At 44.6% G+C, this 14,429-nt stretch overlaps 1 protein-coding gene across 3 annotated transcripts in view; it reads left to right on the forward strand.

The window, feature by feature from the left end:
- The window catches only part of CDH12 (cadherin 12), a 1,332,533-nt gene that overhangs the window by 1,218,593 nt on the left and 99,511 nt on the right, over positions 1-14,429 (forward strand). For all 3 annotated transcript variants that reach the window (XM_078687751.1, XM_078687752.1, XM_078687753.1), the window contains one exon: positions 11,856-12,109. In XM_078687751.1, coding sequence (XP_078543877.1) covers positions 11,856-12,109 — 254 coding nt within the window. The remainder of the gene's footprint in view (positions 1-11,855; positions 12,110-14,429) is intronic.

Below are 14,429 nucleotides of genomic sequence, written 5' to 3' on the forward strand. Positions count from 1 at the left end.
AGGAACACGCCGCTACCAGGGCAAAGGGGAGCATCCCGTAGTGGAAGCGTGCACCTGGACCCCACCACCCACAGGTTGGCCCCACACCACACGGGTATTAGGCGGAATGGACAGAGCATGGGACAGGGCGACCGCGAAAGCCGCGGCGGGGCCGACGAATTCAAGGCCGGCCCGCTAAACGGAGACCACCGGGAAATGGACGATTCCCCCCCCCACAGCAGCCCACGCGTGATGGGCCACCTCGCCAGGCTCACAACGCAAGGAGGGAGCAGGCGGAGGGGAAAGGGGGGGGTGCGAATTGGACCCTCCCGCAAACAGACTACCGGGGAGCAGGACGCCCCCCCCCCACAGCAGCCCACGCGTAGTGGCCCGCCTCGCCAGGCTCACTACTCCGAGGGAGGGAGCTGGCGGAGGGGAAGGGGGGTGTCGCGAAATAGGCCGTCCCGCAAACAGAGACCACCAGGGAACAGGACGTCCCCCCCACAGCAGCCCACGCATAGTGGGCCGCCTCGCCAGGCTCACGACTCGGAGGAAGGGAGCAGGCGGAGGGGAAGGGGGGGAGAATAGGCCGGGCAAGGCCTCGCTCACCTCGGAAGAGTGTCCCGGCAAAAGAGTGTCCCGATGAGCTCGCGACGGCGTCCGGAGCGGCAAAGAGGCACTCCAAAGGGGTACTGGAACTTAAGTACCCATGGAGGCCCCTCCCCGCCGCCCCGGACGAGAATCACCGCCAGCCGCCTCCTCCAACCAGTGAGGAGGAGAAGCTGAACATCCTGCTGTGGGCGGGACAGCCCTCCGAGACTAGTGGCCCGCCCTCTCTATGGCCACTGCGTGGCCTCGGGCAGGCGCAGACTGTCAGGAAGGAAACTGATACCACCTAACTGAGTATGGTGTCAGAACCCGCATATTTAATCACATTCATCTCAGTGGCTTAAGCACCCGCTCTAGAGTTCCGTCTGTAGTCTGCATGTAACTCATGCCTTAACTGTACATGTGATCTGTGAAAGCTTGTACTGCCCTGCTGGATCTGTTTAATTTGAAATGGAGGTTTGCACTTACTCGATTCTGGGAGAGGTACAGCTATGTCTGAAATTGCTAGGCAGCAGGGACGGAATGTTGGTACGGGGCATCAGGCGTTTCCCTGGGAGGCTGGAAGGGTGGTGGCCGGTTTTGCAGTGGTGGAGGCCAGTTTTGTTTCTGGTGGTTGGTTTTGCAGCAGTGCTGCAATATTTGCCTCCAGTAACTAAAGTAGAATGCAAGCATTTCCAGCCTCCTGGGTCCAGGCAGTGCTACTCCCGGGGTTGGGCAGAGTAAATTGCCAGGCTTTCTTCTGGTACACAGTCTGGCCCTGATAGGCAGTCTCTGCTCTGCAAGGAAAGTTAAGCTTCCAGTTTTGTTTGACAAGTTTGCCTGTGCTGTGATGGGGAAAGCACTGCTGCTACCCTTGCTGTACCTGCCCACTGATGGAGAGAAACTTGCACTCTGTCTGCTCCTGCTCACACTGGCGTAATGAAACTCGAGGGGTCCTCCCTGCAAGGCACATGGAGGGGCCTCCTCCAGGCTAAATCAGGAGCTCTGCTGCCAGAGTGCTGACCTGAGGGGGCCCCTGGAGCTTGGGGGCTCCCCCACACCGCAGGGGCTGCGGGGGCCTTTGTTACGCCCCTGCCCGTCCACTGATGGAGAGAAACTTGCACTGTTTCTGCCAAAGGCACACTCATTCTATGAAGAAGAAGTTTGCGCTGGTGTTTCCCCGTCTTGTGAAAAAAACTAAGGATATTTTGAATGCACTTGTGTAACATCCCCAGACTAGTCAGGAGCTTTTGTGAGACTGAGGGAAAAACTAGTTGTGGGGCCCTGACCCAGAGAACCTGGTTTAGTTTCTGGCTTCCCAGTTTGACCGAACTGTGTGTCCATAGGCAATTACATTCTCCGCCCCCTTTTCTGTGATTAGCATATTTGAGAGCACCTTGGAATAGTGCTGTTTAGGATAGGCACTGTACAAAGCCCTCTTTTGTATATGATTAAAAAAACATAATGTAGCTCCATTTTTAACAACAATAAAGAATTGGAATTAGTGTCCTTTTGAATAAAGGAGTCCACAGAGAAGTACAGGTGCTAGTCAGTTGTTGCAGGTGAAGACTTCGTGACCTTGAGACTTCAGAGTAGGAGACAAGCAAACTCAAGCCATTGGAGATTTTTCTTCAAGCAGGTTCACAGCAAAGTTTCAGTCTTTGTCCTCTCTTTGGCAGAAGCAGACACTAAAGGCCATCCTTGCAAAGCAACACAGCAAAGGGGCAGTACTCTTCCTTGCGGCTCTTCAGCTCTTCTCCTTGTTAGAGGTTCCTCTTGAGTCCAGAAGTGATCTATTTTTCTGGGGTTTACGGTTCAATACCTATGCCCCATTTTCTCTTTGTTCTCTTTGTGACAAGGGTCAAAAGATTACTGCCACAAGAGCTTTAGATGAGAAGAGAAGAGGGAAGGCCCCAGGTCCAGATGGTACCCCCTAGACATGTACAGGGAGAAGCAAGAACTTTGGTCCCCGCTGCTTACAAATGTTTATAAGTCTTCTATATTGACTGGTCCTCCTCCTTCATGGAAAACTTTGATTATCATCCCGATTTATAAAAAGGGTAACAAAGCCATACCCCAAAACTATCGGCTGAAATCATTGTTGGATGCTACTACAAAACCTATGGGACGAATCCTGCTTTACAAATTGGAAGATTGGGCAGTAGCAAACAACATAATGGTGGACACTCAATTTGGTTTGAAAAGGGCTTGAGTAGAGTCCATCAATGCCTTAACCTTAGCATTATCTTAGCAAAATACACAGTGGCAAAACAGGGGACGTTATGTCTTTTCTTCATGGATCTGTCTGCAGCTTTTCACTGCTTCTCCACTCAAGGCTGTGGAATGTCATGGAGGACTTTGGGATTCAGTCAGGAATCACCAACTATATAAGGCAACTATACATGGGTGCAAGCGCCTGTGTTCTCTTCGGAAGTTGGGGTGAATGCTCTGCAAGTTTTATCATGAAAAGAGGGGTTAGGCAGGATTGCGCTTTAGCCCCCTTCTAATTCTCTTTTTACACAAATCCAGTGGAGTCATCCCTAAGTTCATCTACCAGGGACACAGCGAGGCTGAGTGTGCACCCTATTCCAGTTCTAGTTCATGCAGATGATGCTGTATTAATTGCTAGAACTGGGAGGGCATTACAGACCCTAATAGATGATTATATCACTTTCATGGCGGACCTGTATTTGAAAGTAAATGGCTCCAAAACGTACATCATGACTTATGGTGCCAAACCCAGGATAAAACCCATCTTCCATACAGAAGGGCATGATCTGAGTGAATCACCCACTTTTTGCTACCTAGGGCTACTATTTGAGAACAAGAATTTGTGGTCTCTGATGGTAATTAATAGATGTGAGCAAATGGAGATATCCATCAATGGGATATCAACATTTATAAAGAAATTGCGGTTTAACGCAATAAGGGAAGTCCTTACTATATCTACAAGCAAAACAGTAGCCTCATGTGGTGCAAGGGTTTGAAGAATAGTCAACACACAGAGCCTTCAAAAGGTTGAGGACTAATTTCTTAAACATACCCTTTCCCTCCCCTCCAGTAGTTTGAATTAGTAGGAACCCTGTACATCTCTGATAGAATAAAGATGGCTCATATATTGCTATGGCATACAATTTGGTCATGCGAAGAAACAAGACTGAATAAATGAATTCTCAGCGATACAATAAAATTAGACTATGCAGTGGAAATCCCCTGGTTGAGATATGTTAAATCTACATGCGAGGAGATTGGCTTACAGAATCTTTTTATTAATCCTGAGTCCTGCAAACTATTAGATAAAGAACAACTGAAACCATGCACCGTGTATACTGCTATGGGAAGGAAATGTATGGGTGAGGGAGCAAAATCGTCTGTAGTTGCTTATAATAGATTTGCCCTCCAGGAGGACTTAAAATCAGTAGCGGTCGGCAGTAGGTGTTTCTGTAGGGCGGTGACGTGGGCAGGGGGCAGGGGCAGGGTGGGGGGTAGTAATGCATGGATTACGGAGTTTTACAGGTAAGTAAACATTTAAATAAATAAAACAAATTCACATTTGGTGGACATTTTCGTTGCGCGCACTGCATCACATTAAGTGGACATTTTCCTGTTTGTTCATAATCGATTTGTATACATGAAGAGTCACTCTTTTAATATTTTAAGCTTTTATTTGTTTTGTACTGTACTTTTATGCTACTGAATAGTATTGAATAAAGTTATCATTGGATTGGATTGGAGAGTTTTAAGGCAGGACTCTGTTTGTTATTATTATTATTATTACAGCTGTATATTATGGCACAAACTCAGCTCAAAGGAGCTGCACATGAGCACAATTTACATTACAAAAAGTCTTGTATTTTTAGGCACAGGGACATTAAGTGAATTGCCCAGAATCACCCCAGGCCCAGCCGCACCTGGGACCCTAACCTGGTTCCCCATGTCCAACGTCGGCAGCTCTGGCAATTAGGATTATGGGCTAGCTATGGATGAGATATGATTACCTTATCAGCAGTGGTGTAGCAATGGTGGGGGGTCCACCCCGGGAGGCACGGGTTTTGGGGTGGCAGTTTCAACCCCCCACTCTTTCATTCGGCCACTGCAGGTGGCAACCGCAGGGGCCACCATGGGTGGAATAAGGCCTAGCTACCCCACTGCTCCTCAGGGAGACAGTTGTCTTTTTAAAAAATATATATTTTAGAGGTAGCAAGAGTTAAACAATTTGAACGCATGGCCTATACCGCATATAGACATACTACAAAGAAAAAAAGAGGACAAAATCACTAAACAACGAAATAGTACCTTCTGTACAGCAGGGACACAGTTGTTATTGAATGTAATATTCCAGTGACTTATCTGTATTGATGTACTGATGTTTTCTGACGGATAACTTCAGATGGACGTTTTATGTTCAAGGATTTTCAGCCAGATTCATCAAGGGAAAATCGGCTCGCAAAGGGCCAGATTCTGAGAATCTGGCCCTTTGCGAGCGCAATTTTTGCATTTGGGATTCATCATTCCAAATGCAAAAATCGCAAATTGCGAAATCGCTAAATGAATTGCGAAATCGAAATTTTTGGCCGCTATTTACCGTGAAGTCTGACTTCGTGGTAAATAGCGAAAACTTAGAAAAATGCACTTTAGTGCATTTTTCTAAGTTGTATGTTACACACACACATGTCCTTTGGACATGTGTGTGCGCAACATCAGTCTACATGTTCATTACAGGGGTGCTACAGGGTGTCCTTTGGACACCCCTGGCACCCTTGAAATCGCATCCTTATTTGCGATTAGCAATTTTCTAATCGCAAATAAGGAAGCTGTAGAAATCGCAATTATTTTTGCGATTTCTACATGAATCCCGCTTTGAGAGTCTTTAATAGCGATTCCTTAATAATCGCTATTAAGGACTCGCAAAACGGGACATTGAAGAATATGGCCGTTGCTTCCTAAATTCTCCTGGGCAGGTTCACATGAGACAGGGTTCCTCCAAGTGGGAGTGTGACAGAGCATATCTGCTGAAAATACAACATACTTCTCATGAGAAAGGAATCTGCTGACATTATGCAGTCAGACGTTCAAGTGGCAAAGCTTGTCTCTCACAACGGACTCAATATCCCAAACCTACAGCAAAGATGTATTGCAATTAGAAACTATCTGATTCCTTTCATTTTTTTTCTTTCTAATTTTGCAACCGTTTTTTGGGCTGGATTACACTTAATTGTTTCTTTGAGTTCAATGAGCCTAGTTCCTTACAAGACAGAAGTATAAGATTTCAAGGTCAGGGCCCTTCGCGAATAGGGTATGTGATGAAGATCTCAACCAGCTACTAAATATTTGGCCTCCAAATCACAAAATCAGGTGATAGAGGTGCTAACTAAACTACAGATACACTAGCGATGTGGGATCATGTCACATAAAATGAGCGCCGAATATCCCGGTGTGGGGCTGGCCCATGTCTTAGATACTTGAAGAGCGGTCAGAGTGGGAATTTAGCACTGTTGTCGCAAATCAATTATTGTCATAGAAAATTGAAAAAATATGTTAATTTGCCTGGAAATATTGCATCAATTGTGGAAATGAACATGTAGCATCGCACAAGACACAAGCATAACTAAAATCAATATAACAACACAACACACACATAAAGAACACAGCCCAATAAAACAGTCGCAAAAAAATGCAACACAGCAACTGCAGTATAATCCAACAACACAATGCAACAATGCAGCACAAAAGTATAACAGCGCAAACAACAACATGACAAATCATATGTGCTACTGTGTGTGGGCATATTTTAAAATTGGCAGCTAAAGGAAAATACATTGATCGCGTATGAAAAATGGGAGTGACCCATCAGTGATCAACGACAGGTATTGCAAAATAGACACCCACAAAGAGGGCACATAATTCAAAGATCAAGAGCAACTCATTTGATCGTGTTTATATACAGAGGTTTTTGGAAGGTGGGTTATTGGGAGGGGTAGGGAGGCACCTAACACCAACAACAAGGCCCCCAACAAGGCACTGGACCCTAAATTGGGTCTCTATAAATTAGTCCCTTGCTCAACCATTGGTAGCTGACACAGAGCAATGAGACTCAACTTAGGAAACAGGCATGTAAAGCATTTAACACACCATTACAGAAAATAAGACACAACACACAATCAAAATCCCACACCCATTCATACTAATAGGACACAATTTTTAAAAATATATATATATTTTAAATGACACCAAAACCATGAAAATCTAATGTAGGGAACGGAGATATGCATTTTAAAAGAATTAACACTTTTTAGTGCTGAGAAACCAATAGCACCACTTCTGGACAACTGGTCACGCTTGACAAAGCCAAATTAGAGGCTGACCAAATGGAGCCCTGTTCGGATAACCTTTACAGTTGACCTCGGTCAACATTTTTCATTCTGACTTGGAAACTTTTCAGAAGCTTTTTCCACTGAGGCCAGTCACTGCTCTCCACCAGTCCAGATTCACTGAGTGCTAGACAGCTTGACTTTCAGGGATCTCGCAGTCAAACTCTGAAAGTTGGACCTCTGGAGCTCTTCAGCGGGATGAACCTGGATTCTGGGAGGGTGGGTCACCTCCTGGAACTTTTTCCCAAAAGTTTCCCAAAGAAAGTCTGCCAAAGTTCTGAAGGTCCTTTCAGATGCTTTCCTGGTGGGTTCCAAGTCTCCAAAACCCAAAATAAAGGGTCTGGAATCTCCTAGGTGGCTCTTGGCAGGCCTTTATTTCACTTACCCCACTGCAATTGTTCAACCCTTTAAAACTCCACTGGACGTACTTCAGGATGGGGACTTTGACTGCAGAGGGTCAGCTCTTTTAACCTGTAGCTGCCTCGATTCCACTCCTTACTCCTTCTCGAAGCAAGGCAAAGTCCTCAGAGCTGTAGTCCCAGATAGCGCAGCAGGCACAGGGTTCACCAGGCAGGCCCTTGGGTGCAGATCAGGATTCCAACATGACAATCCTCCTTCTTCATTTGTTTGAATATGTTTATTGCATTTTGAGTCATTTTGCAGCATTACACTCATGAAAAAAAAAAAGTAGCTGTGTCGTAGTATAGAGCATTTGATACAAGTCGTTTCAATTGTACAATCACATGCGGGAGCTCGATTATAGGAAGCGAAATAAAAGCAAAGTATGTAGTACAGCGTATCACTGTCATCGGTTACAGTTATGCAAATGAAAGAATATAAAGCAACAACAGTGGCAGTTCACAGTATAAAAGAAAAAACAACATCTGTTTCCGGGGATTACACCAGAGAATTGTTCAATACGGATCATGGGTTATGCTATGGTAGCAGATAAAGGTAAATTGGGCACATCAGCAATGCAACATATATCCAGATCTTTATTGCAAAACTAACAAATGTAGAGAACAACCTGAAAATTCAGGAACTAGAGACTAGGCGGTAACTAACAGGGTATGTGTATGTACTTGTGTTGGTCAGGGGGCAGGTAGTGGACAGGCATGTATGGTGTCCTGTCAGTAGTGAGGATCAAACTATGCAACCAGACATGTATGCAGCGGGAGGGGGGGGAGCTAGCAGGGGAGGGGGAACTCAGCCAGTACTATGCGGAGAATGGCATGAGCGTCTAAACAATGTCACTCTGCAGGCACACCTGGTGGTAAGTAGTCAAGGCGCTAAACAATCCTCCTTTGAGGTTAAGCACCTCTTACTTGTTTAATCTCAGCTTCTGGGCATCAAGGGGTGGCACCAGTGAACAATGGGATGCAGGGTGCCATCTATATGCAGGACCAGTTTCTCCAAAGTGTGGCATCTTCTTGTCCCAGAAAGCACTACTCCTCAAAAATCCATCGGGCTGAAACCTCAGCAGAACAGAAAGAGCTAACTAAACCACCTCTCATTGTGGCTCATTTCTATAGCTCTCCTCCCCATAACATCTGCAAATTCCTTCCTTAAGCCTGCTAGCTGACTGGGGCACAGGGAACTGGGGGAGGTAGGCCTGTCCTCTCCTCATTTGAAGCCTCATGATTTACAACCCCTCTTCCCTGACTGGGCATTCCTGCATAGCTGCAGAGCTCTCTTCAGCAGATAGCCTCTCCCCTGGATAGCCAATTATCTCCTAATCAAGGTATTTAACCATAGCTTGTAACAAAACTCACCAGATCTGGACAATAAACATATGAGTAAATGCACTTTTGCACCAGATATATTGTCTTTAGGTGCAAATAATTTTTTTTATGAAATATCACAATATCGTTATTTTGTACCTGCTGCAGACACAATTTGATCATGGTGCAATTTGTTCCTGCATTTATCTTTCTTTGTGAATTTGACCCTGTACATCTCAGTTTAGATGAGGAGTGCATGCAATTTCCATGCATAAAGAACACATCTCAATTTAAAATAGGACTTTTATCATAGTTTTGTTTTGTTATGAGAGTAGTGTTCTTGTCCAGCAAATACCTAATTTCTTTTGATACGTTTGGTGCAAGGTAACACAATAATTTGCATCTATGGCTCCAAACAATGATTTCTGAGTAGAAATTTAGAGATTGTATGTCACTGGTTCAAGATCTGCATATATTTCCTTTTGCAAATCACACTTACAAATGCATATACTCTGCTCTTTGTGTGGACTGTCCACATTTGTAAACTCAAGGATGCCTGCATTGTCAAGGCTGGCTATGAGGAAGAAGTAATTGAACAGCAACAGCCACATACATTTCTGTGTACTCCTCTGCCACTTGTAGATTGTTACCCACCCAAGGACAGAACTTCTGTATTCAGCTGACAGGAGTAAATGTTTTTTGGTGGGAAAGTGGATTATACAGCTCACATTTCATTCTGTTAAGACAAAATGGTAGCAAAGACTTAAAAATAAATGTGCTTTGATAATATCCCTTTGTTTTTTCGCCATGGGGATAGTCCTTGTCATTCAGGATAACAACTAGAAATCTAAAAAAATCATAGATTTCCAGGTGTGATGTTGCTATCTGTATCTTTTGTCTTATATTTAGTTGTTTATTTCAGAATTGTTATCAAATGCTACTATCTACTTTCTAACCACTGAAAATACTAGTCAGCCCAAAACTGTGGCCAACACCATTTCTCAGTTTATGTGATACAGCCCACAGTTATTGTCAGTTGTGAGACATTTAAGGATATTTTCAGCTTTTGGCTGGAAATGTAACAACCTTTGTTGGCACATCTACAGTAAACAACACAACACAATACAATACAGCAACTACAAAAAGCAAAACATCATCACAATTCAAGCATATTAGGGCACAACACACCAAAATAGTCAAAATAGATTGCAGTAAGAAAACTGTAGTACAACACAAAATCGAAATGTAATAAGCCAGCACAAATCCCGACCCCGCTGCTTAACTCCCTGAATACTACACTTTCCACTTTGATTTGGGGTAATGGCCACCACAGAGTAGGGCTGACCAAGCTGCAGTTGGACACTAATAAGGGTGGACTAGGTGCCCCAGATTTCCGGGCAAACTGTTACATGAGCCAATTACTGGCTCTCGTATTGGCTGGTAGCGGGCAACTTACATAAAATAGATTATCCCCCTGCTGATATAGACAGAGGGTGGCTTCATACCCTGCTCCTACCGCAGGCTAAGATCCTGGCCGATGCCCCGCTGCTCTTGTGCACGGCACTCATCTATTGAAAAAAGCCACACATTTCACGCATAGCTGCCTTCCTTATTCTTACACCACACCACTTCTTGGGATCACTACCCCTACTGGCCTCCTCACTAAATGGTGACTGCTCCCTTAGGCGGAGGGTGGTGTGGCCACAGTGGGTGACCTATTTGACGATGGCAAAATCATGGACCACGGTAATTTTGTCCGCGTAAGGGAGTCACGGATGCAGTATACTTACTACCTGACGCACTCATGCAATATGTAAAGAAACCTACCTGATGGGAGATGGTCGGCATCTCACCAAGTTGCTCTACAAAGGCATTACTACCCACACTAGAATCCCACTAACGGACTTACGCAATAAATTGTCCTTAGACCTAGGGACAGACCTGACAGACGGGGCTGGTGCAGGGCCTTGGCATACTCTAGGAGAATCCCACGGAGCGCCAAATTCAAATTCATCCAATATATGGTTTTACACAGGGCATATCTCACCCTTCACCGACTGTAAGAAATTTTCTCGACCACGCAACACGGCTGCCCTAGATGTAAATTAGAGAGCGCTGACTTGCTTCACATGCTATGGCAGTGCCCCATGCTTACGCCTCACTGGTCAGAGGTATTATCTTTGCTTGCAGCCACGGTTTTGATCCCCGTCCCAGGCACGCCTGCAGTATGTCTCTTGGGAGTGAGACGATGCCCTAAGGCGCAGTAAGTGCAACTGCGCTTTTATAGACTTAACTCTACCCCTCACTAAGCGATCCATTACAATGCGGTGGAAATCGGCCACACCCCCACAGCTTTATGGCTGGCATGGGGAAGTAGTGAGATGGGGCAGAGCAGAGAGCGCTGCTATCCGCCGGGAGAAAGGCCGGGGATTGCACACAAACATTTTCTCTCTAGACTTGGACAGTGTTCTGGAAGCATTCAAGGCCCTGGGCCCGCCACCTGTACTGGTGGCTCGGAATTAATAACTGCTTTATTACCTAGCCCCTGTTTCCAGTTTCCACTATTATTGAGTTACACTGTCTGTGGACCTTGCCCCATAGGGTGCATACATACACTTTGAATGTTTATGTGCAATTGGGAGTAGCTAGTTGAACACCTTGCCACATAGCTGTGAGTGGATGGTGCCAGAAGAATTTGGGGGAGGGAGGGAGGGATGGGATAGTTGTGTTCATATACTATACGCTTCCTGTAGAAGATGATGCACGTACACTGTACAGTGATGTCAATGTAATGCATTATTGTGTATAACTGGAATAAGCTGTAATTGATGGGTTGAAAATTGAGAAATTAATATAATATGTTTTTTTTTTAAATTGAGAAAGAGAACATTTTGAACCAGGCTTGAATCTGTGCCTCTCTGTCATTACCTTTTCAAATTTAGAAACTCACTTATTCAAACACACCTCACCACTGAGATACACATGTCCAATTGGTTAATTTTCTTTAGAATGCACTTTATTCACTCCTAATTAGTGCCTGCTTTACTCAATATCTTTATATTGGCATTGTTTAGTTGTTCATTGAAAGTCAATCAAAATAATTTTGTATGAATAAAACAAACAAGTTCCTGAATAATTAAAATGATTTACTTAGTAAAAGTTTGATTTTTTAAAATTCTTTTTGTCTTTACCACAGGCATTAGACTTTGAAACAAAAAAAGCATACACATTTAAGGTAGAAGCCTCCAATGTACACTTAGACCATCGGTTCCATTCTGCGGGCCCCTTCAAAGACACAGCCACTGTGAAGATCAGTGTATTGGATGTGGATGAGCCACCAGTGTTCAGCAAACCTGTGTACAGTATGGAGGTTTATGAAGATACTCCTATTGGTACCATCATAGGAGCTGTGACTGCACAAGACCTTGATCTTGGTTCTAGCTCTGTAAGGTAAGAAAACAATTCCACTCTTCCAATATAACTCCAGACAAATATACCACATACAGTCAGCCCGTGCTCATTATTTGGCGGCTTTCTTGTCGAATCTCAGTTCCCTGATTTCTACTGGTGTTTTTCTCCCAATTCTGTGTTGGTCCTTCCTTGGAGCATAGCTAGTTTACCCTTGTTGATTGGGTAGCGTGTAGGGTTCCACTGCTGATGTCATGGAACGACATAAAAAAATCTCCTTGTTTATCACTCCATAAGTTTACATATGTTGGTTTATGAAGCATGCACATACACTTTAATTTGAAACCCCTGAACTACCCATTTCTCTCTTCCATCCTCACGCCTGATGCTCCTCTGTGTCGCACCAGTTGCCGAATGGTGGCCTTATTGATGACATGGATGTTTTCCTGAGCTGTCTGTCCCTCCCACGCTGCTTCCTTGGGACTGATGTTTGCCTTGCTGATACTCTGAATTTTTTTATGTCGCACTATCCAGTGGTGTTCATCACACATTAGTGGCAACTGTTATTGTCCATGCTAATTGTGGAGGCTTTTAAAATATGCCAGCACAGGCATGGCAAATAAAGGTGACTGGCCATGTTAAAAGTATAGAAAACAATGAAAATAATGTTTCCTAGAGTTTCAAAATACATAAAGAAATATGTGTTGCATCATCACATGGCGGTGAAGCATGTTAATCATGTGACGAAGCAGGGCACTTTGCATCATATGATGCAGTGAACAGCTTGAAAGTTCGGAAAGAAATATTTTAATTGCATTCTATGTACTATTATTATGGATTGTCAGGCACTTACAAAGATTATCATGTCACTCCTGCAATGTAAGATTAATTACTTTGCCAATGCTTGTTAAAGTTGTGTATGTCAATACCAAAATTATCTCTTCTTTATTTTGTATGTACTTATTAAAGATCCACGCGTAATAAAATGAGAGAGACCCCATGCACACCAGGGGAATAGGGTACTAGTAAATAGTAGAAGAAAGGAAATCCCTTGGTGAATCTAAATACCACAAACAAATAGAAAAGATGATTGCCTGTGTTCTAGCCTATATATTAGAAGTGTATTTCAATAACAAATCAATAAGTTCTAAAAATTCTTCTTTTATTTTCAATTTAAAAAAAAAGTTTTTGTACAAAAATTTCTATTTGTTTGTGGTATTTAGATTCACCAAGGGATTTCCTTTCTTCTACTACTTATTAAAGATCCAACCTACGTTGCATGTGCATTAATTGCGCCCACCTACAGATGAGTCTTTAGTAATAAGCATGGCAGGTACCTACAGGAATCTATACGTGAATTGGAGTGATAACTCAATTTACTGGGTGATCTATTGTCTAAGCTACCAACTTTGGAACTTGAGAACCTGGGCTCTAATATCTTTTCTTGCAGTTGAATATAAGGCATGCAAATTACTATAGTTGTGGAGTTATTTAAAGAAATTTCCAATTGTATATCTAGGGAGGGAGAGGATCAGTGGCCCCTCCGATCTCATGCTAAGATCTTTCTGTCAGAGTCTCAGGATATACATTAGAAAAAAAGAAAATGGGGTAGGGTAGAAAAGCCCGGCCCCTTCGGCAGTTTGGGGGTCTCACAGGAACCTGCAGGTCCAAAAATAAAATTTTGTCTTTAAGAATTTGCAGCGCGATCCAAGTATCTATAACACCTTCCACGCTGATGACGAGCTCAGCTCGTCATGAGGTACACCTCTCGTATGCTCATGACGAGCTGAGCTCGTCATGAACCGCGGGATTCCACGATTCTCAGCGCACAGTGGGAAAACGCGCAGCGCGCATGTGAATAATTAGGAATGGGGACACATGGGCCCCCCTCCTGTGGCTTAATATTGCCCGGGGTCCACCACCTCCCCGGGGCACCTGGCCAAAGCTAAATCAGAGGGGCTTCTTGGACCCCTGTGCCCCAGGGACCACAACTTTCCCGGAGCGAATGTATTATTATGGACAGATCGTCTCAGACCCCCACTTGGCCCTGGTGACCACATACTGCCTGGGGCCAAAACAATTATATATTGGGGGCATCAGGGGCCCCTTGCACCCCAGGGACCACCACCTTCCTGGGGCCGTCTTCTTTTTAAATAATTGGGAGAAGGGCTGCTCTACCCCCTTCCGGGCCATGCTTTTCCCTGGGGACAGCCACTTCCCTGGGGCAGGCCCAAAACAAAAGAAAGAAGGGGTGCTGCTTGGCCCCCTTCCGGAGTTAAAGATGTCCCTGGTGACCACCACCCCCTGGGTCGGCTCTTGCTACATCCCAGGGTGCCCACTGGGCCCGGCCGAGGGGGGTGGG

This window comes from Lissotriton helveticus, chromosome 4_1 (assembly GCF_964261635.1).
Source record: "Lissotriton helveticus chromosome 4_1, aLisHel1.1, whole genome shotgun sequence".
Classification (NCBI taxonomy): domain Eukaryota; kingdom Metazoa; phylum Chordata; class Amphibia; order Caudata; family Salamandridae; genus Lissotriton; species Lissotriton helveticus.